The sequence below is a fragment of the Orbicella faveolata genome, unplaced genomic scaffold, assembly GCF_042242905.1.
Source record: "Orbicella faveolata isolate gen_17 unplaced genomic scaffold, um_ofav_v1 contig_46, whole genome shotgun sequence".
NCBI classification, from domain to species: Eukaryota; Metazoa; Cnidaria; class Anthozoa; order Scleractinia; family Merulinidae; genus Orbicella; species Orbicella faveolata.
The window spans coordinates 1,572,073-1,597,500 of NW_028301576.1; the positions used below are offsets into that span (position 1 = coordinate 1,572,073).

The 25,428-nt window shown below is 37.5% G+C and overlaps 2 protein-coding genes across 3 annotated transcripts in view; one reads left to right on the forward strand and one right to left on the reverse strand.

Moving 5' to 3' along the window:
• The first annotated feature begins 5,893 nt into the window (after positions 1–5,893).
• Positions 5,894–22,998, forward strand: LOC110056395 (soluble guanylate cyclase 88E-like). The gene is made up of 10 exons (XM_020762864.2): positions 5,894–6,128; positions 15,747–16,577; positions 17,081–17,331; positions 17,814–17,943; positions 18,506–18,652; positions 19,603–19,749; positions 20,168–20,327; positions 20,446–20,555; positions 21,653–21,742; positions 22,137–22,998. The coding sequence occupies exons 2-10, from the start codon at positions 15,783–15,785 to the stop codon at positions 22,188–22,190; spliced, it is 1,884 nt and encodes a 627-aa protein (XP_020618523.2). The 5' UTR covers positions 5,894–6,128; positions 15,747–15,782; the 3' UTR covers positions 22,191–22,998.
• Positions 22,999–23,596: 598 nt separating this feature from the next.
• Positions 23,597–25,428, reverse strand: part of LOC110056402 (DNA-binding protein RFX6-like) — a 26,085-nt gene continuing 24,253 nt past the window's right edge. For both annotated transcript variants that reach the window (XM_089278179.1, XM_089278178.1), the window contains exon 17: positions 23,597–25,428. This exon is cut by the window's right edge and continues 267 nt beyond it. In XM_089278179.1, the coding sequence (XP_089134305.1) occupies positions 24,722–25,428 (707 nt within the window). In that variant the 3' untranslated portion in view covers positions 23,597–24,721.

Genomic DNA, 25,428 nt, shown 5'->3' on the forward strand with positions numbered 1-25,428 from the left:
GTGACGGCATTTATAATTCGCGAAAAGGAACTTACTGTACTTTTCCAAAAAAACCGTATCAGGTCGTAAAAAGTGAAGAAATCAAACAATTTGTCACTCTAAGCTTACCATTTGGCGCCAAAAAGGGGTCGCCCACTTTCGGCCACTCGCACTTCGATCATTGTCGGCAGGTAAGATAAGAGTTCTTTTGAACAAAATATGTTGTTCTTCGTCATATTAAATCCAGAATTCTCGGGTTAAGCATTAAAGGAGGCCAAAGCATTTTTCAGTACTGTTTATATTTTTTGTCAGCTACAAAGAAAAAGACTATTATCGTGTCGTTTCGGTGGGACAGCTCGGTTTTGACTGGCTCTCGTACTGCAAGCGCAGCCACCGTATGTGTATCAATAAGTGAGAGAGGCGTAAATGTGCGTCACACCAATCAGATTGCAAGTGCCATGAACAACCAATCAAATTGCTGCTTATAAAGATGCATCTTGTGTGAGAATATTTCATCCCGATTTCAGGACCGCGGTTTTTGTTTTTCTTCAAATAGGAAGATGAATTCTCAAATTGGCCGTATTTCGAAATTGCCGATGCTGCGTAATTAGGGACTTTAAGATACGCTGCGACGAGCTACTACTACGGCTACTTTGCCCGTGAGGGACTAGACTGGCAACATCGTTTTCTCTGCAAAACTCAAACGGATTAAGATTTCACTGCACGGCAACGGCTTCTGCAGCCTGTACGTGTCTTTACAAAAATGACTTCGTTCAAGAAGACCTTGGACTAAATTCTACTTTCATACGATATAGGCTTGATTAATGAGGAGGATTTCCTTCTCCTGTATCCGTCTTACATCTCCCAGAACTTAGATTGCCTCTCAGCTTCTTTTGGAACTAACCGCCTGTAATTCCAACCACGAAACAAAATAACACTGATAAAAAGCTTGATTTCAGCTAGGATAGGGAGTTTGTACAGCATGATAAACCCGAAAATAGAAAACTTTGGATTCTAATAAAATCCGTCTTGAACAGCAATAAACAATCATAGCTCAACCTGATACATACGAAGATTTCTTATCTGTGGCTGTTCTACCCGGTACTAATATGACTGTCGCTCACGGTAGATGTTTAAATCGTTGAAATTTTCTGTACAAATGACAAAGAAACAATTATCATCGAGCGGATCATTTATGATTTAGTACTTTTTTTCTTTAAACTAGGCTGTTCAAACAGTGAAAAAGCGTTAAAGCAGGCTTATAGTCACTTAGTGCAACTGGTTATAATTTTTCAGATTTTTAGTTTTATTTTATTTTTAGTTACAAATGGTACCTGGACACTTGCCTTTTTCATGCACGAGTTGCCGTAAATAGAACTGACGAATCGAGTACTCGCAACCGTTTTAATATTTTGCACTTATATAAACAGATTATAGATTTAGCCAAGCCTAAAAGCGAAGTTCTTATAAAGTAATGATCATTAAAGCCTGGCTTCATTACGTCACAAGCACAAGCACAGACATACGCATAAGGGTAGTGAGGACGTCCACAACACAAGAATAAGCACGTAGGCATGCGCAGAAAGGATAATTACCATATTTTCGGTTCTATACGTCACCGTTACGCTAAACAAGATGGGGGACTTTCACTTTTGCTTACAGCTGTGCGTTCTCACTTGCACAAGAAGAGCAAACCTTATCGTCCACTGTCGAGACACTGAAGATCATGATAAGAATATAAACAATGTGTTGGAGTGACTAAGTGAGAAACAGGTTACTGTAAATGTTGAAAAGTGCACAAGTGGAGTTGATGGGTTATATAATTGCTCTGTAGCCCAGCAGAAACATCATGCAGCCTGAAAAAAACATCATGCTGCCACCAGTGAAAAGCTTTTTTAAATTTTGGCTGTGTCCAGCGATACGACTACTAACAATAGCATTCCCAAATCACGTGAACGTTTTTAATCAAAGGCCTACTCTGGGACCTTAAGTCGCTTAAAGTCGCCTAAAGTCGCCTTAAGGTTATTCCACTGAAATAGAACCTGCACTGAGATTTTTGTGAAACTTTGCCTATTGATTGTTTATATTATAGGAACTTACATTTTGAAATAAAAATGAGGGGTCCCCACGTTCGTTTAGGAGCAACAGCACCTTGTTTATACCCATATAAATCCTTATAATAGCACCATGATTGTAGTCACGATTGCTCGCTAAATCCACGTTTCCGACGATTGCTTTTTGTTCTACACTGAGAATTGGTCCATATTTATTTTACACAGCGAAATTTGTTACTCAACTCAAAACAACAGAAAAAAATGATAGGTCACCATACTCGTTTGCGAGAAAATGACGATTTACCTCTGTGGCGAGGTCCAGCTGTAAAGAAAAAGCCGCCATTTTTTAATGCGCGCGCGCTAATCACGCGTGAGATTATGCGCAGTAGGGATACGCAATGCAATACTGGGGAATAACCGTAAGTCGCCTTAAGTTGCCTTAAGTTGCCCTAAGTCGCCTTAAGTTGCTATCGGCTACGCAATGTTCAAAAGGTTCCTACACACTCAAATTGCCCCCTGTACGAGGTTATTAGACATATAACTGTCACGTTAGCGTAAACTCCACTCCAACCGTATGGAGGAGGAGGCACGATGGCCCAATGGTTGGTGCAATGGACCCCTACTGGGGCTTATTACATTGTGCCAGTAGAGTTTGGCTATTGTATTTTATTTGGAGCATGTCAAAGCAAAGAAAATCACTGTGAAACTACTAGAGATAAAGGGACAATCACATACTTTCAGGAACACAACTTACAGTAATGCAACAAGACTTCGCCTCACCATGCAATATCAATAATTTTGATGGCATCGAAAATAGCAGAGGCTGACTAGGGTCCTTTAAGAAGCAATTATTGTATTATGCCTTAAAGCCATGGTTCCCTTATACATAAAAAAACCCCTAATATTATAATAGTCCTGCGCCTGTCTAGCGCCCATGTTAGCAGAAATAATGTCTACATGTAGACAATACCTAAATAGGAATGACAATCTGATCTATATTCTCTCACAGATGGCTTTGTATTTCTATTAAGTTTTAATTTTTTCTTGTATTTCATTGTAAAAGAGTTAATAAAAAAGATGTCACTCTGTGTTATCATCAAGAAATATCCTAAATATGGAGAAATATAACAAATGACTATACTGCAATAATTTTATTTAAGCTTATTTTAATGTTTGTAAGATATTACTGAATCAAATCTTTCGAAGACCTATAGTGTATAATTGATAAACAACAACAGTGAGAGATGTTCCAGATCATCAAGATGAAAAGAAAAGAAAAAAAAACAGAAAGATATTTCTGGGTTAAGGCTCAATTCGTTCTAATCACTTTTACACTAAGCAGTAAAAAACCAAATGGTCATCCAAAGTCAATTGGACCGAACTGAGTCTAGGCTTTAAGTACTTTACTTACCCAGTGTAAAAGAGTGACAAAAGTGGGCCATTTCTCCAGCAAAAGTCATTGCATTTTACTTCCACATTCGGCCAACTCTAAACGTTTGAATTTCGTAATTGGACGAACCAACTTGCAGCATAATATCTATCCTTTTCATACATTTGATGAAGCCAGGTATTCAAATCATCTTATACACTTAACGTGGACTGCGCTACAGTTACTATCGAAAGCTAAGGTACAGAAAATTGTCTATGATCAATTCTCGGTAAACATGGCCGCCAGGCGAATGTTTGGAACACGTGACTTAGTTTGGCCCCGTGACCTAAGTGTACGCGAGCTTACGCGATATGATTACTCCGACAGGCCTTTAGAAAAAACAAGAAAGAAAACAAATCGCCAAACTAATACTCTCCGAAATTTGAATATAGTGATTTATTATCGGGTGATTTGAAATAAATCTACATTCGGGATCACTTAGCAGGAGAACTCGAATTTTCGTGGCACAAGGCGATATATTGTCTCTTTGAAGCATGGAAACCAGTTAGCGGCGCAAGGGTTACTGGTAGAATCAAAATGGTGGAGACCAGTGTGTCTGGCATCGATATATCAATTTCTAGTATTTCGTTGTGAAAATGTCGTTGTGGGCATTTGGTATGTGTCAGGTGGAAACTAGTGAAAGCTTGGAAGGTATATTTCCTGGTGGTCTGATCAACCGTGGTAAAAAACCTTCTAGAAAGATTGGATTCACTGTCAGTAAACTTGCCAGGGTCATCAAAGTTTTCTTGAGCCAGATAAGTACATGTAGCTGGTGAAATTTGGCAGGAAGTGTTCTTACGTAGGAGCTTAGCATGCGGTACTCATTACGGTATTGGGATGTTTTGTCTGACTGAGGTAGGAGAGCAACAAATCGAATGGGGCCCTGAAAAGGACTGAGCAACTTTGGAAAGCCATGCCATTTGTTAAACTCCCATGCCAAAAGTGACGATGGAGATGCCAAAAATATGGCAGATAAGTCTACCAAAATACTCATTTTTATAATTTGGGAAGCATTGTAAAATAAATGCATGTAAATAAGCTAAATTAATTTTAATTTCCCTGTCTTTTGAATAATTTATGGAAAATATACAGACATTTCAAATTAAATCAAGAGATATTAAATTTAAAACTTTTGTCACTGTGAATATATTTTTATTAGTTTTGTTTGATCGTTTTATTGTGACATCTTCACTAATATTCATGCTACCTTGCCGGTATTTATTGTTATTATTGTTCTTATAGTAGTAACTGTTCAGTGTTGCGGTAATTCTTCTTTTTAGTATTTTTTTGTAATGGTTTGAAATCTGTCCCGGATTGTTCGAAAGCCGGGTAACGCTAACCCAGGTAATATATTCTTTTTATAGAAATATCTTTCACTGCTTATGGTTGTGTAGTTTAGGATGAATCAAACTCAAAAGTGAAAGACAAACAACATAAACAGAAAACTGGACCAAAAAGCTACAAAAATGAAAGTATTCAAAATTCTCTCTAATCCTGGGTTAGTTTAATCAGGCTTTGAACAACCCGGCCCTGGATTTTTGAGACTGTGGTGACTTAATTATGTACCAGTATTGGTACAATGTTGGTTTATTGCAAGAGATACATGGAGAGACTGTTGCTAAGTTTAAACTTTTTATCACTCGAGTGAAATAAAGTCTCCTCAAGTCGCCTTAAGTCGCCTCAAGTTGCCTAAAATTGCCTAAAATCGCCAAAAGTCGCAATGTTTTTTCTGCCAATTCTACTTAAGTCGCCTAAAGTCGCCTTAAATCGCCCAAAGTCGCCTTAAGTTAAGGTCCCAGAGTAGGCCTAATCAAGACAAGCGATAATTTAGTCACAAGCTAACGTTTATACCCATAATTGTGGATGCCACAAAAATAGATTAAAGTTTTCGGTCTCGGCGACTCGATTCTGATTTTGAAAATAACACCGGAAGATTCAGCTAGTGATCGTTTACATTTAAAGGAAGCCAAACAGCGCGCTAACTATGTACTTATATCATTATTCATAGAGAGAAAAACTTGTGCACGCACAATAGCAAAAACTAAGTGGGTGTTGTTTATATTATCATGTTCGCCTTACCGCGAGAGGCCACCATCGGTTCTATATCAGTTATTATTTGTAGCTTACAATCAAAATCTGCCTACTCAACCGTAAATGCAATTAAGTCTTTGATTGAAAAAGCGAGTTTTCTTATTCCAGTTTCGAAAGGCAGGTTTTCGAAGACAAAAAAACACCGACCGTCAAAATTATTCTTTGTAGTATTTTGAAGGCTTCTAGTAAATGATCGAAAACATACTTTTCAATCATGTTGCATCTGTTTTCAGTGCTTAGCATTTTTATGAGAAAAAACACGACACACGATCTCAACCTAAACAATGTCAGTGCACATGACGTAATTTTAAGAACATTAGAGGAACATTTACGCAGACATGTCACCGAATATCTATCTGTGAACTTCCGGTTTAGAGATGATCATCGCGGAAACGTTTCAATGAAACTTCAGGTTTCGTGCCAAGATTGCCAAGTGAAAGGCTATAGCCCTTAGATAATTCAGAATCTAAGTTCCAACTTCATTCTACGCTGGAATCGCGAAGGAAACCATACAATGGTGCAGTATACGCCAGCGAAAAATGCTAATTAACAATTGAAAAGACGGCCAAACATTGGTGAGTGTGTCCGCATCCTTCCTTTAATTTTTACCATGCCACTCTTGAAAATTTGAGTTTAATTTTAACCAAGGCATTTTCGAAACCATCTCATATTGAATTTGCTGATGAAATTGTCATCTTTTTTTCTGGGAGTATATTCTTGCAGTTCGCCTAATATAAGAAAGTTTTTAATTAAGGTGAATGATCGAGCGACACACGGTTTATGTTATGTGGTCCGCTGCGACCACTGTCGACATAAACGCATTAATTAGAAAAGTGGCCACAGGATAACTCTTAATATGAAAGAATTGTCGCTTGTTTCTAATTATTTCTTATCATTTTAGACTCTTACATTTAACTTAGTTGTTATTCAATCGGTCAATCAATCAATCAAGTTACTAATCTCATGCGTGGGAAGAGGTTGCCACCGGTATCCGAACCAGGGCTTCATGTATAAATTTATAAAACGCATGGCAAAAATAACAAAAGGAAAAACTAGTTAAATATCAATCAATAGATAAAATTATAAATAAAAGTGTGATAGTGAAATATAAATATAAAATATGAAATAACTGCGTTCGACAGAACGCAGTTCTAATCGCGTAATACATAAAAATTCGAGATCTGTGTTTCTATCTATCTATCTATCTGTCTATCTATCAATCAATCTATCTATCTATCGGGGGCACCAATTTGGTCCCCCAAAAGAAATTCTTCAGGGGCGAATGACGTCATCTCTTTGTTCATCCATATGCTTTCTTTCGACTGTTGCGCAATAATGTGGACTTTCGAGTGTCGAGGCGGCTTATTGTAGACTGTACCGGATACTGAAGTTCAGTATTAATGGCATTTTAAAACCTTGCAGACATGTCTTAATGAAATGTGCACGACTTTTCGTACGAACAGAAAGCTGTAGTTTGGCTGCGGGGTGTGTACCCTCTTCTCTTCGACAAAAACCAACGCTGCTTTCTGCTTAATAAATGAAAGGAGGAAATTTGTAGTTTCACTTCTGTCGCCTAGATTTCTGTGCACAAAATGTGTAACATAAACCCAATGCGCGACGAAAGTGTTTGCATAGGAAAAGAGTTCAACTCCTACAGGATTGCTCTGGTACACCAATATGGCCTCCGTTTCATTGTTTTGGAAGTGAAAATGCCCTGTAGCTCTTACCCCAAAGCCAAGGCGATTCAAAGTCGTGTTCGTAAACAAATAATTGTCCTAGTTTTGGTAATAAAAGCACGTCGTCTCGCGTACCGACGGAACAAACATGATTGGTGTCGATTTACACGGTCAGTACAAAACATGCACTGGGGACTGCGGACTGCGGACTGGGGACTACGGACTGCGGACTGCGGACTGGGGACTACGGACTGCGGGCTACAGACTACGGACTGGGTACAAAACATGAACTTAGGTATAAAACGTGGACTAAACTTACGGACTGGGCATAAAACGCGCGCAGACTCAGGTATAAAATGGAGATTGCGGACTAAATGCGGCCTACCGACTGCAGTTCATGTATTTTACTGACCCGGTCGTAACTAATATTGCATAATACATGTATAAACGAGAACAAACCCTCTCGTATTCACGTTCTTTGCGATCATTTCATTGATTTTCACCCCTGCTGAACGGAGACCAATTTCACGGCTACCTAAAAGCTCAGGCACAAAATGCTGTCCCTAGAATTTTTTTTTTTTTTTTTTTTTTTTCAACATACCAAACCTACGAAAACTCTAACGCACTCTTTAATCTACGATTACTACTAGTATAAAGTTATAGATGCATATATACACCAAGCCAAAAACTGTGACATCTCTCAGCAATGCTAATTAATGTTATCAATTAATGATATCAATGACATTCTGGTCTATTGTAGTCATAACCGCATTAGATAGAAAAGTGAGGATGAAATAATTGTTGATTTGAAAAAATGCCGCTAATTTCTAATTATTTTCTTGTCGTTTTCAATTCTAGATGCTAACAAAAGCACTATTTATATTGAAGAACTTTTACATTTAGCTTAGTTGTTATTAAAGTGATAAATGGTATTCTAGGCAGTTATCATATGTAAGTCAGTTTGTCGAGGTTGTTTATTTGTTTATAGTCCGTAGGAAAGTTCTGCATGTTTGTCAATACGGGTAGAAATTTAAGAGAAGGCTTTGAATTAGTATGCGGTAATCAAATATGGTGAAGAGTGAAATTAGGAAATAATTTCAAGCGCGTATTGTCAAAATACCATATGAGCACCTTTTAATATCATGGGTGACAAATTACCCTTACAATCGTGGGGTTCTAACTTTTTTATAGTATCGAGAAATTTCGCGCCAAACGTTGCCATGGCAGTTTTATAAGTCAAAAGTAAAATTGTTAATTAACGCTGAAATTTGGCGCCAAAACTAAGGAGTTATTTGTCACACATGATATTCTAGCTGAAATATTAACTGCGAAGTGAGCCCCTTCAACAAAGCATCCACCATTTTGTTTTGTTTATACACTGAATTAATAGATGACAGCTGCTATTAGGGATAGCTAACACAGACAATGTTTTAAGCATGCGAACAATTTTTAGTACTCATTCTAGTACTAGTACGCATTCTAACTTCACTCGTGGGAACTAACTTTTACCAGCTGTAAAACGTTATTGTTTAACCCTTGAGCTAATCGGTGCTAAAAAGGTCTTCTATTTAAGGCCGTAGAATTAACAAATAAAAATGTTCCAGATCAATTTACAAACATTTCCGAGAATTCCTGGTGACTTCCGAGACCTGCGAAGATCAACGAGTAAGTTCCGAACAATTTTTAAGGTCACTAAAATGAGGAGAAAAAAGAAACTGTCCAAGCTACACTGGTATGGAGAATGATCTTCGAGAAGAATACCAACAATGTCAGCATTTGGTATGTTTCCCAGTTTAATCCCCCCCCCCCCCCCTTCCTCCTTGTACGTCCGTGGGTTAATTTGTTTTTTAAAAATACAGCACCCTTATCATCTGATCTGAGAAGCGTCATTCTATTTTGTTGCCTATAAGACCTTGAATTGAATCTTTTGCCCGTTCAAATATGGGGTATAATTTACCCTAAGTTCTTATTCCGGCTTATGAACATCTCAAACAGCATCTGATAATTTGAACGATATATATATCTTATTAGATGTTTTGGTGTGTAGTATCGCTGTATATTTTCACGAGTTGTGCCGTATTTTGATGAGCCCGTAGGGCGAGTCAAAATACGAACAACGAGTGAAAATGTACAGCGATACTACACACCAAAACATCTAATAAGAGATTTATTATCCAACTGCTGTAGTCAATAATTTTATCAATGAAAGAGGGAGAGAGCGACAGTTTTGCGTGCGCGCCGACCTGTACGGCAAACAGGTTTTCTACTGTACAAATACGGCAAACAGGTTTTCTACTGTGCAATATCGCTGTATATTTGTATTGTTATTTGGACGGTATTCGCTGCAGTTGGATAATAAAGACTTGTATTAATTTATTAATTTTCATTTCGCTGACGAAAAAATTAACTTTGAAATATTTTGTCGCATCACATAAAGTTAAATGAAAATGTCGAATGTTAGCAACAACGTACTCATCTCATTAAAAAGTTAAGTTACAACGATGAAAGCCGCTTCAGTCTTGTCCGATCGACAGTACGCTGTATAGCCTTCGTGCCAATACCTTTAGCTTAGAACATTAGGCAAGGAAATGTCGAACGTTAGCGACAACGTACATATTTCATTAAATAGTTAAGTTACAACAATCAAAGCCGCTCCAGTCTTGCCCGATTGACAGCACGCTATAACCTTAGTGCCAATAACTTAAGCTTAGAACAATTGGCAAGAACCTCTACTAGTAAAAAACACTTGATGGGAATTTTTTCTCACAATCACGTAAAACATTGGCTCTGAATAATTCTGTTTAAAACGCTAATTTGTATAAATTTTGTACTCCCTCGCATAATTTGACAACCTCAAAATATTACTGTTTGATCACTCAGTTTATTTGAACGTAGTAAGGTAAAATGTTATAAGTATTATATTAATGTTTATTTCCAGCCTCGAATCACTGACAGTTAAGAAAACGAAACTGTCAATCATTGATACAAAAATTAACAAGCACGTTTGACATATTAGCGTTACCGAACAGAATTTGATAACGAATAGAAGTCAGACATGTATTTATTAAATCCTTTCTGTAGTCTAATTCTGTATCACCGTCAAATTTGGAATGAAATTTGAAATAAATTTTGCGAATTAACTCACGCACAATCAGTATAAAGTTACGAAATAAGACAAGACTGAAAAACATGAAGCTTAATGTATTTCGTTTTCAAAATCATGGAAGACTTTTGTAAGAAATGAATGCCTCTTATAATAATCTTATTGAATTTATACATGTATTTTGCCATTCCTCTGTCAGTTTCTTCAACTGATCGAAAAGAAAGCATAAGGAATGATAACTAAATTATCACTGAGATATGTGAGTGGAAGTCAATGGAAGAGAAACATCCGAAACAGCGTGTTAAAAATACATCCCACCTTTACCTTGGTTCGTGTTGATTTTGTGAACACAAGAGATTAGTTATTTTGATTCGACATTTCAAAGCGCTAGTTAATTACTTGCGTTCTATTCGTCAGTTTTAATTCGACGAGGTCAACTGAATGGAGTAAGTTTCTCTCGGTTTCATTCAGTCGCCATTTCTTGTATAAATAATATATTACTGGAAACGCTGGGTATAATAACTTTAGAACTGCGACTGATGAATTACTTGCTGCTGAAGAAAATTAGAGGCAAGGCCGCTTAAATCATTCATTCGCGACTCCACAGACAAGGGTAAGCGTATTTCTTCAATTTTATTTGCAGTATTTAGTAGCCAAATCTTTCAAGTCGGGGACGTTGTGTACTGGTAACTTTAGAAACTGTTATATTGAGGTTACGCCGATCTGTTTTGCTAAACATTGTGCAAAAAGAAACATTGCATCTTCCAAACACTTCCACTACATGAACCACGACACTTATTGTCTAGATATATAAGCAATCTTTTCTTGCTTTTTCTCTGAAATAAGGTTTTTATTGACGCCCAAATTGAGGAAGACAAAGTAAAGTTACATTTTTGTTTGCGACGCCTTATCAAAATTTGAAAATGTTTGCCTGGAAATCAGTTTTATTTCTTTAATTCGAATTAAATTAGAATGTATATGCAACTTCCATTCGTCTTCATCCACAAGAGATGAAAAATTAATTAAATCTATGTTAAGATCGTCCATCTACACATTTCTGTTGTAAAAGGTGTAAAAGTTAATAAAGAGCGAGATCTGCGATAACACATTTCGTTTAAATTAATCGGTACCGATCTGATAAGTTATCAATTTTCTGCGAGGAAAGTCGTTGATAATGAAACTTTTTTCACAATTGCGTTTACAGAAAATCCAGCCAATATATTCTGTGTTCTTGAAAAAAAATAGCAATTCTTAATAATTAATTCTTTCCTATTTATAGTTACTCGGAAATTGTAGTATTTTAATTACAGGATGGAAAGAAGGGATATAATTACGATCTTTTTTCATTGTATGATTTCAAAGTTTTTCCTCATTATTCACTTCAAGAAATTATCTTTTTATGATTTTGTGTCTCTTTTAAAAGCAGATATTTCCTTTTAAGAATAGTGTATTGAGACCATGAAGTTAGCAAAAGTGTCATGACGTCAATAATAACAAACGAGATTTTTTTAGAACATTTACGTAACCGTAAATGGAGGGCCCCTCTGGATATCAGCCTCGTCGCTGAATGGGCCACCCTGGCTAAATAAAGTTTACCTTTACCTTTACCTTTACCTTTACCTTTACCTTTACCTTTACCTTTACCTTTACCTTTACCTTTACCGTGAAGCTAACGGCCGTTATCACTTCTTGTTAAAAGTCTGAATGGCGTAGATCAATTTTACTTCAAAACAACAAAGACAACACCAATTTCACCAAAGGGATTCTCTTTCGGAGTCTGGTTTTTGGAATCAAGATACCATACCAACCAAAAACTTTAGAAGCTAAAGGAGTTAAGTATCAAAGCATTCAAAAGCATCAAATCAATAGTTTTATATAAATAGAATCAGGTTAAAAATGTCTTGAAGATTAGAAGAACAAAGTGCAACTGTTAACAACTCTTGAGTATCTTTCCTCTTTAAGGTTTTAACATAAGAGAGACTTCTTATATCATAGATAGCGTTAGAAGAGTAGCTAATTGAGATCACCTTTTGTCAGTTCTTGGTTGAATTAGTGTTGTGACGGGTTAACAATTATAGTACCTTCCTATAAGTATTTACTTTCTCTCCTGATCACCTTCAGAAAGTTTGATAGTTTTTCTTAGAATTCTTCCCATTCTTCCCCATTAAGTTTATAAAAGCTGTTTCTGTGCGAACACTTTTTGCTCTGAAAATGGAGTAAAACAAAAAAAGCGTCAGATTTCTCATGGTGAACACAGTATATTTTTTCCTCGAATCAATTAATTGGCATTTTATCAACACTGATTTTACCGGAAAGCCCTGAATTTTTACAAATAACTGATAAAATCCTACATTTCTCCTTTTCTTCCTTTCCGGATTTGTTAGATTAAAATTGTGCGATCATTTAATTCCGGCTGCGTTTAACAGTCACATTCGCTTCAAAAAAGTGTTTTAAAAAATGTCATTCTAGGAAGTCAACATGAAAACAGTAGCAACCAGGAGGATTTCTCAGAAGTATCAATAACAGTAATAGATCAGCCTGTAAAACTAACGACTGAGCTGCTAAAAACATTCACACTAAAATATAACTACCAAAAATTAGAAAATGACTGCATGAGCGTTATACAAAACAGGAGAATAAAACTTGAAATAGTTTCAGATATTAAGCATATCCGGTACTTCGGTATCGCTCATATAAGTTCATACATTCACTGAAATCGATCTTCTACTATCCTTTTTTGCTAATATCTATGAAAACTTTCTACATTAATGCATGATCTGACATCTGTCATTTATTGTTATCTAAGTATTTCCTCGGTAATGTTCCCCGCGCAGTAAATTAAAGTGCTCCATTTTGTTTCATTAATATCACACTTTATATAACCTCAACCCTAGGCAACTTGGAATTTATCGAGAATTGTTATCGTTTGCGGCGAAATCTGCTTCCGTTTAGAACATTTCTTTCTCTCTCCCCTTAAACAAAAGTAATTTATAAAGTTTTAGAAGTCCAACGAAATTTGGTGATAAATTAAGAGTTTCTTCTAAAACTGTGCATACCACTCGAAATCCCTTCTGTTACATGTTCCATTAAGACACTATTACTGTTATCATGATTTTTATGGATTAGCGTTATTTCTTATTTCTGTCAGACACCAATATCTTAAATTCGCTCAAATCCGCCGCCATTGGTGATTTTTTTTTTCGGCTTGCACTAATTATCTGTCACAGGCGAGACAAGCATAGATGTTAGCGAAATCTAAAATATCGCAGCTTTGATCGAGCTATGATAAAAAAAAATTGTCAAAGTAATTGTCAATAGTTTGGATTTTTGTACCGATTATTTTAAAGTCCACTTTTACGTACCTGGTAAGTCGCTTTGGACTTTTTTTCATTTTATTTTTATAATTTAATATAACAGCCCTTTTATTTGTAACTATTTTTTTTGAAAGACCATGAAGCGAGCGTTTATGAGAATACATATCATTTGAGCGGAGCAAAACATCAGAACTGCGTTATTTATAATAGAGAATGATGTTGGTCATCTTTTCAATTTAATGATGAAAAATACAAAAAAAAAAAACGGAAAAAAACACAGAGGACATTTCTGCCGTTTAGTTATTGGGTGATTGACGAAGCCTGATCGGATTAGATAAACAGGGCCATGGAGGATAAATCACTTATCGCCTGTTTGCGAGAACTGCAGACTCTGTAGAATAAACAAAAACAATCTCCATCGGCCTAAATGAAATATAAAATGTTTCAGCTTAAAATAATGTTTGTAACGTCGCGAAGAAAGAACTGATTTTTTTTACAAGAGATGATTTGCTGAAAATAATGATAGAACGTCGAGTGAACATTATATAGATGGACTAAACACTGAATTTACCAGATTTGATTAAATGATGCGATATTCATTGTCAACAGACTTCAAAAAACGAACAGTTATTATAAAAATATATTCACTTTATGGCTCAAGATGAAGACAATATAAGTTTTTATCTGACCACGAAAGTTCAATATTGGTGTTTTTACGGCTAAGGATGCTGAAAAACATTTCTTACAGGTTTTACAATCATGATAACCTCAGCTGAAGCGTAGAAAAAATCCACTGATGCAATGGATATCAGTTTTAGTCGACCTTGTTAGAAAACCGATAATCAACGTGCCCGGAGTGTTTTCTATAACGTGATATGTTAGAACAGTGACAACAGGAAGCCAATCAGAAGCAAGTCAATGAAGTTTATGAAAGCTTGCAGGTGTCTAAGAAGATTGAATAAAATATTGTAACGTTAAAAATGTAAAAAAAAAAAAGAAATAATAAGTAGGAAGAACCTCTCTGAAGATAGCATTTACTAAAATGCAGTTGTTTTTATTATGCAAAGGGAAGCGTTCTCTTGAAATGGAAGACAACAAGTCAAAATTAAGTCAATCAAGAGAGAGAATTAAAGGAGCTACTTCACAGTTTGCGCATTCTGAAACGTTAAGCCTAAATTTTTCAAATTTGTCGTTTGCAATCCGTGTTTATCTTCTCCATCCTTAACCATCATTGTTCCTTAATGTTTCATCATCATCTCTTTGGTGTTTTTCCATCTTAGTAAACTACTATTTTCAGCTTTTCTTCAATTTGAAGGTTATTTTGTACAGGGCCAAAATACCGTGACTGAGGTCCCTTAATGACAGATATGTTCACTCGCTAACGCCCCACTCTTCATAAATGAAAACTACGATAAAAGTTGTAGTTGTTAGTTAAAGGGTGACAAGATGTGCGCACTTTGGCCAATGCGAGTTAATTTTATTCTCTATGGACGTTCAGTACAATCAGTGTTGAAGATCCCGAGAGCAATCTGCCAGTTTTGATCGGCGGCTTTTCAATTCACGGCCGGATCAGTGAAAACGGCTTGCATTGCCAGATGCTGTTCAATATTATACAAAGAAATAGACAGCAAATTCTGGGACGTATTGTGCCGAGCAATGACCAATCATCAGTACAGTTAATAACGTTTTCCAAGCTTGTTAGCTTCTAAGCCAAAGTTTCTGAGTGTCCAAGAAAATCTTATTAGAACATTATGCCCAAATTCAAAAATGGTGAAAAATACAAAACTCCCTAAAATGTCTCTGTGACTTGTAATGTATAACAAACAAAATGTTTTAATATATTTCTAGCCCTTGTCAAAGTAGAAGATAAGATGTCAGTTGTCGGAAGATAACTATCACTTAACACCGAAAAAGTTGATGATGCACTTGACTGGCATCGTATGATAGACAATCAATGAATAGGTAACAAGCGTTTAGGCTGCGACCAAAAACACAATACATATATTTCGGTAAAGAAATGATACCTCATTAGGCTAAGGTATCTGCTATAGCAGGGCAATATAGTTTCACAGTGTTCAAATTTTGTTACACATATTCCAGGTTTCACATCAGAACTAAGAGACCTACACATTCAACATGTACGGAATGCTACTGGAAAGTGTTCAGTACTACCTGACCGAGAAATACGGCGAGAAGACATGGGAAAAGATCCGCGAACGCGCTGAGATTACTGATCATTTGTTCATTACACACAAACGCTATAGCGAGAGCTTCATGAAAAAGATCGCCGATGCTGCGGAGGAAGTCCTTGGAGATGAAACCGACATGGTTAGCGATGATTTTATGCAATATTTTGGCGCTTGTTTTGTAAAGTTCTTCAGTCATTACGGATACGATCGGATCATTCGCGTGAGTGGTAGATATCTCCGGGATTTCCTCATCGGAATTGACAACCTACACGAGCACATGCGCTTTGGTTATCCAAAGATGTCGTCACCAAGCTTCTTCTGTGAAGAAGAAACGAGTACAGGTCTAACTCTGCATTATATTTCAAAACGAAAAGGCTTCATGTACTATGTGATTGGACAAGTCAAGGAAATCGCATCTTCGTTTTACAACTTGGAAGTGGACATCAAAATACTCAGCAATAAAGTCACTAACAGTACTACCCGCGTGGTTTACCGCCTTGGTTTCAACAACACTGGGCACAAAGTTCGCGGGCCAAACTCATTAACTGTTCAGAGCAAGCGCAGTGTCAGTGTTGAAGTGTTTTTTAGCATATTTCCTTTTAGCTTTGCCTTGTCGTGTGATATGACAATCAATATGGCAGGGCATGGAATCATATCAACTATTGGAAGTCGAACCATCGGTAATGACGTAAGAGAGATGTTTACAATGAGGAGACCAAACGCAGAGTTCACTTGGGAAACAGTAAGAAACTCAGTTGATTTTTAGAGACTAATCGTTAAAGATATTTTGCATTGTTCTTGTAAGAACCTGTAAGTTAAGTCTGCATACGAGCCAAGTGGTCCATCAAACCGGCGCTTATCTCCGGTTTTTGTAGCATGAGGTGATTAGCAGTATTTCTACTCTCCTTGGTGCAGAAATGGAGGGAGGCACTGTGAGAGTTAAGTGTCTCGCCCAAGAACACAACGCAATGACTCTGGCCAGGGCTCGAACACAGACCGCTCGATCCGGAGTCGAGCGCATTAACCATGAAGCCTCCACTGCACTGTTATTATACACTAAGATAATGGGAAATATCGATTGGTATTCACATTTAGATATTATCGAGACGCTAAAATCTCTTCTACGGAGATTTTGCAGAATAGACTTCAGCTTGTTTACCTTTAACAACCTTGTTAACAATTATTTTCCTGTTATTTATTAAGTTAGAGCTGGGTTTAAACTTTTGGTTTATATGCGCTTTTTAGTTTAAGACGAGACATGTGATTTTTGAGTTGGTCTGCACGATTCCAACAACCCGTCGTCCGACAATGGCAAATTTTAGGATGCAGCAGTCCTCTTTCAACTTACAAAGCAACGGCACGGAATGCCCTCTTTTTCTCTCCACTGAGAAGGAAAGCTACGAGTCCACGATGTCCTACAAACCTAAACTCCATCTCAAAGGCATGATGAAGTTCATGGAATCCTGGAATAAGATACTCTACATCTGCTCGCCATTGTACGTTAGTATTTGTTCGTAGTGCACCAGATTATCATACCTGCTGCAATTTTCGTTTCTCACCCCATGATCTACCTGATTTTACACTCTGTATCTCAGTGTTTTTGGAGTTTCCCGGTATCAAAAGGAAGGCCAGGGAAATGCGCCGACCACAACGTATTGAAAATATAAGTTCGAAATGGAAGGCTATTTCTACCGTAAGAGTTACAGATCTACTGATCTCTCTGTCGAGTTGCTCTTGTCAATACTAGGTAAATGTAGCCAAAAATAGTGTGGAGAGTGACAAGAGACCAGGATTTAGCCAATCACTTGGCATGTCGGTTGTAAGCGCCCGCTTCTAAGCCGCCCCATTTATAGCCAGGAAGTCTAGGAATCAATGTTTACTTATAACGTATGTTTGATAATTCTTTACATGTTGTTTACTATTAGTATACGGGTATAAAGGAGTTACGCCGTGATATGCCTTACTTTGTTCTAAACAGAATAGGAGGAGTGGAAGAGATGACTCGCATTGGTCTCTATATGAACGACCTGGGTTTGCATGACACGTCACATGAAATGGCGCTCTCTGGAATAAAACCGCTGCCCCAACTAGAGATGGCCAGAGACCATGTAAGTTTCAAGAGGTTGTGAGACTCGAATCTTAGGCATCGAGCTTGGTGCACACTAAGGCGGTTCTGCAATGCTTTCTAAGAGAACCAGATAGTTAAACGTGACAATTAACACCAAGGGATTGCACTTAAAAGGCGACTAAGCTTAAGTCTTCGGGAACAAGCCACATTTACATTACTTTTTTGTATCCTGCCTGTTCTGACGTTTGAAGGTGCACTGGAGACGTCAAAACCTCCTCGTATTCACCTTAATATGCGAATTTAAAAAATGACGTTTATATAAACAACGGCACTGATGCAACTTAAGTGGATGGGCTCCAATACTGTTGTAGCTTTGGAAGGAAAAGCTAAAAGTCTCATTAATTAACCTTTTCCTCCCGGTACATGTAATCCTGACACCATAAATTCGCGAAGAAATGAATACTTTTGTCTTCGTCTTCTAATTTACGAAGGATAGAAAATTGGACATTAATGACATCCCAGTATAAGCTAGTATAGATACCGAAGAAAGTGTGTTATTCGCCGTCATCTAAATGATAGCTTAATTTTATTTGGCTAACTAGGAATTCGACAAAGGAAAGGCCTTAGAAGAAAACATGGAGAAGCTGGCGCAGGAGAGAAAAAGAAGCGAGGAGCTGCTCTGCAGAATGATGCCAAAAGCCATCGCTGACAGATTGAAACTCGGAGGAAAAGCAGTGGAAACTTGTGAGGTAAATTTGCTAAGATGAAAAGTAAAGATGGAAACCATTTTACGAGGTTTATAAGAAGTCTTCATTCTATTCTTTGCCTGTCACCTTCTCTTTTCAGTTCATGATAAGTATATAGATGTAGTTGAAAAATCATGAGGTCCGTATTGGGAAAAAATTGGTTGAAATTCCTATAGTGTATGAGACCGAGCCGTGCATAACGTATTGCAACTGACAAACAAAACAAGTAAGGGCTGAACGAGCTACAGCTTAAAGAGGCTAGATAACGCTATTTTAGGCAATTTCAGCACTGATCAGATGGTCATAGAATTAACTAAAATATCACAAAAACGGCTCAAAACTATAGAAGATCTCAAACAAAACACAGGAAAGCCAAGAAGGGACATGGACGGACAAAACTGGAGAGGATTAAAATGGATTGCATTTGGGTAAATTTGAAAAACGTTGGCCCACCTGTTTTCACATTTATATCAGATTGTATCAAAATGTAATTTACACAGCTAGGAAATCATTATCAGTTGTTATGTGGCCGTGATTTTGCAAAATGAAAGACTTTTGCTCTGCCAATTTGACGTTTAGAGCTCATAGTTAACAAAATTAGACAAAACTACCTAAAATAGCGTGACCTAGCCCATTTAATTTAAGAAGCGAAGTGTTATTACATTGTTCTCATTTACGACTTTGCTAAGCAAAAGACATGCATTCCGATGGGCAAGCTTACCCGAAAACCTTGTGTCCACTCTAAGATTGTAATTATTGATCCTTTATGGTACGCTTCGGTTGCAATGTATCAGGCGAATTTGGTCGAGCTATGGTTCGTAATTTAGTGAGACATAGCCGAGCCAAAATTTCCATGGCAAGACCAAACGAGGTTGATGTCAGGCCGAAACGTAAAGCCGGTTAGGTAATTTGCAGCGTGAATCACCCTGTTAAGACTAACATTCTTATTTTAGTATTTTGAGAACGTTACTGTGATGTTTAGTTACCTGGATGGCTTTGTCACCATTTGTTCTCAAGTGGACGCCATGGAAGTTGTCAACCTTGTCAACAATATGTTCATTTCGTTCGACAAGTTGACTGAACAGCATGATGTTTATAAGGTAAAAACAATAAGTAAAATAGCTGACGGATCAACGAAAAATATGTTCTCATCTGTTAATCCCAGCAGCTACAGTGCGTCATTGTAACCTGTTGGCAAGAGACTTCGAAGTTGATTATCAGCGAAGTCGACACTCATTCTAGCATTACAATCACACATTTTCTAAATGGCTCTTTGTCTCTATACCAAAACGAGTCTTAATTTTCATACATGAATAGTTTCTTTTGAGGACTTGTTTTCTTATAGAAGAAAAAGGCAACTCGGACATGGTTTTTGAATAAAGTCCATTGTCTGACACGTTTGGAATGACATCTGAGGGGCGTCTAAAGATGAAATACGTGAGCTAGTCTGACAAAAATAGACGACATTTATCTCTATATTAAAAAAGATCGATTTCATTAATCGTGCGTGTGTTATAGTTTGAAACCTTAGGGGATGCAATGTACATGACGGTCAGTGGTGCTCCAGTGAAGAAGGCGCGTCATGCTGAGCCGATCTCGGCAATGGCCCTTGATATGTTACAAGCTGTTACACTCCTCAAGAATCCCGCCAATAAGAAGCCGATGACAGTAACTATTGGTAAGTTACGACATTTCCCCGCAGTAGAATTTTTAGACTCTTTACGATTCAGTTGACAGACGCAAGAGAAATTAAACTTAAAGTTGAATTTCACGTCCCTTTACCTGTTATCCATCAGGTATGCATTCTGGCCCCGTGGCAGCGGGATTAGTTGGTGAGAGGACACCCCAGTACTGCCTGTTTGGAGACACGGTTAACATTGCCTCACGGCTCAGGACTACTGCCCTAGTAAGTTGCTCGAAAAATCTTCGTATTCTTTTCTACTCAATTTTTACCGCCGGGCTGGGCACAGGTAGCGCAAAATACTTCAAGGCAATTACATCTAGGGTAGATGATGGCAGGCTGGAGTCCGGATGCCGAGGTCCGGATATAGACAACATTTATCAGGGGCACCCAACGACCGTTTTCTCTCAAATGCTTTTAAACGGTGTATTGGGCTATCTGGAGTACTTTTAGAGCTCTGTGGGTTAACTTTAGGTTGCGCTAAAAAAATTTTATCTTTTCGGTTATTCTAGGGGAACTTGAGTATTCTCGAGTTTATTAGGGCTTTTTTGTCCATTTCCCGAAAACCTTAGGTCTTATCGCCTTTCCGAAAATGATAGCTGACCTTTTTTCGGTACTCAAAACGACATTTTTAACAATCCGAAAACAACAGACATTAAATTTCTCATATCACGAAAGTTCGAGGTGACAATCCTCAGAGGGGATTAAAGGCCCTCCGAACAGATAATTTACCGAATTATCCGTTGGGTGCCTCTGATTTATTTTGCTCTTACTCTACTCCTTCGACCTCAGAGTGTATAACTGGGAATTATCATTCGATGCATTTTTTTTCGTCCTTTTCATTGGTCGAGAGCCAACCACACGACCTGCAAATGGCTGCCTACAAATAATGGTCTTTTCATGCGTAGTACCATCTAAAAGTGTTTTGCTGCAAATTATATTCTGCTCAATGCCTCATTGTAACCATGATCGCTAGTGCAAAATGGCAGATTTCTTCCCTGAGCTATCAGAGAGTGATTTAAATAATAATTGATCTGCTCTCCACTGACAAAGCACGTTACTTTGCTCAATCTCGTTCAATACTTGTTAATTATTTGCATAAAATTGTTAAGGAAACTTTTCAAAATGCCAGATTTTTACTTGGAATCGACAAATATGGTCAAATAAGACATCCTGGTGTAAGCTTAAAGAATCCAAGTGAATTCATCTTACAGAAATGGACGCTACGTAAGAGCATCGACGAAGTAGAAGAAAGTGGAGTAGAAGAAAGTGAGGCGATACTATCTTACTATAAATAAACCTCTTTTTTCTTTACTTTTCAGCCAATGAGAGTCCATATCAGTGAAGCGACTAAAAAATGCTTGGAAAATACAGAGTTTCGAACGGAATTTCGTGGTGTAGTAGAACTAAAGGTGATGAAAATAACTGTTATTTAACGAACGGAATAAGGAAGTCATATTGGGAAATAAATATCAAAGTAAACTTCTATTCTCCCGAGGTCTCTTGTAAGCATTTTGATCAGCCAGTCAACCAGTCTGTCAGCCAGTCAGCCAGTCAGCCAGTTAGTCAGCCAGTCAGTCAGTCAATCAGCCAGTCAACTCTGTTTTGTAGCTGCGTCGTTAGGCAAAGTGGTGGCAATTTTTTTACCCTCCGTTTGTTTTCAGTCAGCCTTATCTTCTGGTTTCCACCAGTTCCTCTGTTGTTGCTAGCCTGAGCAACTGATTTTGCATTGTACACTACTTCTAATGGTTGTTAGTTTTGCGATTGTTGTTAGTAACAAAGTTTTTCCTTTTTCTTTATCAACAGGGGAAAGGAAAGACCCGCACTCACTGGCTCATTGGAAGGAAGGCTTCAACATAACATCCCTGATACGTTTCTGTGATACGACGCAAAAATATTTGGGATATTTGTAATGTGAAGCTATTTTTACATTTCGGTTTTCCAATTCTTTTGTACATAAAGCCATGCGCACAAAAACATTACGTGTAATGAAAGACAAAGGCAAAAAACTTAACGACACAAAAAAAACTAGTTATATTATGACCAAGATTCCTAGCCCTAACAGGCCGAGTAACTTGACATCGAGAGTTCACAGCCCACTTCTTTTGCCCTGGGAAGTGAAGAAAAGTGGGAAGGGAGGGGAGGGGGAAATTTAGCTATCCAACATTTTGTTCACATCTGCATAATGGACTCAGTAAAACAAGTAAAAAATGAAAACACTGTTTACAAAGAAATGACAACTACCTTGGGATTTTGAAGTGGGAACTTACAAGAAGTCCACTCCTACCCAATTGTTCGTTAATTGAGTGAGTGAAGCATTTTATTCATGATCTGTGGCTCGGATATTGAGGGTCCCAAGCATTCACGTTAATCAGTAATTAATTGATTGTTTGACCTGTTAAGAGATTGAAGGTCAATTAAATTGGACGTTTCTCGCCCTGTTTAAATTGTAATTTTTGTGATTAGATATCAGCAAAAGAAAGAACACAGTGTTTATTATTAGTATTCAAGTTGGTAGGCCAAAAAGAGGAGTGATAGATCCAGTCGGAGCTGAAATGAGCAATCACTTAGCGTTTACTCTCTTTCTGCTTATCAAACTCTTATCAGTTTTCTAGGGACAATGTTCACTACGTATATGGGAAAATAAAAACATATGCTAAATACCGTATTATATATATATATATTTTTTTGTACATTTTGAAAAAAAAGCCCGTCAACTGTGGAAACAATTTAATTTAATTAACACACTACTTGTGTACTAAGCACAATAGATATGCCCGATAAACACAATAGCTGACTGGTAAGAGTTTGCATCATCCAGTGGCCCATGAGACCATCTTTTCCACCCCCCCCCCCCACCCCCCCCCCCCCCCGTACCCTATCCAAAAGAGTACCAAGAGCACAACGCAGTGACCCCGACCAGGGCTCGAACCCAGACCGTTTGATCCGGAGCCCGGCACGCTCACCGCGGTTCTTTTAGAGTTGCAATATGATGCTTGCATAGTCACCTATGTTGCCGGTGCTACGAGTAAAGACTAGTCAATAGGCCATACTAAAGTTTCTTAGGCATACAAAATGTTTGTTCTTTTTGCTTGTTTCTTTTTTTATCTTGCCGTTGATGCTGTTGTTGTTGTTGTTGTTGTTGTTGTTGTTGTTGTTGTTACCGTTAAACACATCTCTCCCCCCATGAAATTAACATGAAAACCAACAACCCAAGCATTGTAAATTAAACTTGTTACAACCGATTCATGCGAGCATCCATGTCAGACTCTGAGATCAATTTGTTTACTTAAAGAAAATTAATTAGTAACTCCAGCAAAGAATAATCTACTTTATTGAATAAAGCCCTTTGATGCCGCTTAATGTTAAATTTTGCGAAATGTAGAGCTTTTCCTTTTACATTATTGCAATATTTTAAAATGTAATAAATTCTATTAATCCCTTTACGTTTGTTAGATCTTGACTTATTGTTTACATGGAATATATTACATTTAAATTATTTCAAATTTAAGATTATTCTTATCATTGTTGTCGAGATATATCTAACAAATTTGCTACAGTGTTTGGCATAAGTAAGTCACCAACCTTTGAAAGGCACCATTCCTCTTTTTGCTCACGGAATGTTAAAACTTTGTTGGCAAATTAAGACTGAAACTCATTTTAATTTAATCCGTAAACATTGTAAAACGTGGCGGAAACCCTGCCTCTAAATTGTACTCTTTTTTGAAGCAAGATAAAAATGCGGTTTCCATGCTTTTGAAGGAAATAATAAAGATATTCTGTTTTCGTAACTAAAGTTCCGTAGTGGTTATATACTGTCGCTCTTGACCAAAAAATAATCGTAATCATCAGGTGAGCCGAGTTAAATATACACGTTGTTTCCTACCACATGGGTGGAAAACTGTTTCTATCTTTGCCAAACCAGTGAATATTAACCATTAACCAAGGCAGAAAAGCTATTATAGCTATCAAATACCACTATTAAATTAGTCACTGCTAGCCAGAACACGAGAATAAGCAGGATTATGTGCCACACAACGGCCTCTGCTGGTCACCCAACCAGAATAGACTTATAGCTGGCTTGAATTCAGTTAATAATTCAATGTATATCTCATTTTTTTTTTTTTTTTAACAAGAATAGTGTTGAGGCCTTTTTCCGAAATATCGCGTAGGTTTGGTTTCTGGTTTTTGTTTTGTTTTGTTTTGTTTTTTGTTTTTTTCTATTCATGTGGAATATTTGTTTTTTTCGATGAACCTTGGTGCTGTTTTATAAAATAGTGGTTAATGATTCATTAAGATCTCTTTAGAGGTTACCATAAATGTTTTAACAAACGTCAATACTCAGTCACATCTATAACATTGAATAGGAAAGTTGTTTTCTCCAAATAATGTTAAACTGCACCAATTCCTAATCGATTTAGCTGAATATCATGTACAGGTAAACTGTCTATGCCAAAGGAACTACCGGGCGTGTTGAGCAGTCCATTGAAACTCATGCTGTCATTTCCGTTTGGTTGCACTGCATTCCGCATGGGATCATAAACATAATTAGGTGTGTTATATCTTGAGTAAATGTTTGTTATGCTAGGCACATAGCCAAAGTCATCCTTAGTAGGGGATATGTAGGGGATTTCCTGTTGTCGAGGAGTTGAAGCCATTGTTTGGGCGCTGGAATAAACGTTAAGTGCAGGCACACCGTTGTCGTAACTGACCGGATAATTCCCATTCCCTAGGAAGTTCATCGCACCGTTGTTAACTGAGTTGTGTTCATGGATGTTTACAGGATTCAACACGGTAAGATTTGAAGCTTCATTCTGAGCCCACGAGGCTCCCATGTAGTCATCGGGGTTTAAATTGATCCTTGAGCTTAGAAACGTCTTGTCGATAGCATTGATGAAATCACCTTGAAATGCGTTGATTTCTGGGGCATTAGCAGCGTCTCGGGGTGGCTCTAGGTCGGCCATCGGTAGCGTCTGAATACCGGAGCGGCATTGCTGTAGGGGTGCAAATGACATTGGTATAGGAGCATTTAAAGGTGTTGGATGTCCCAGTTGACGAGGTTGGTTGTTAATCGGTGCTGGCTGGTAGATCTCTTCGC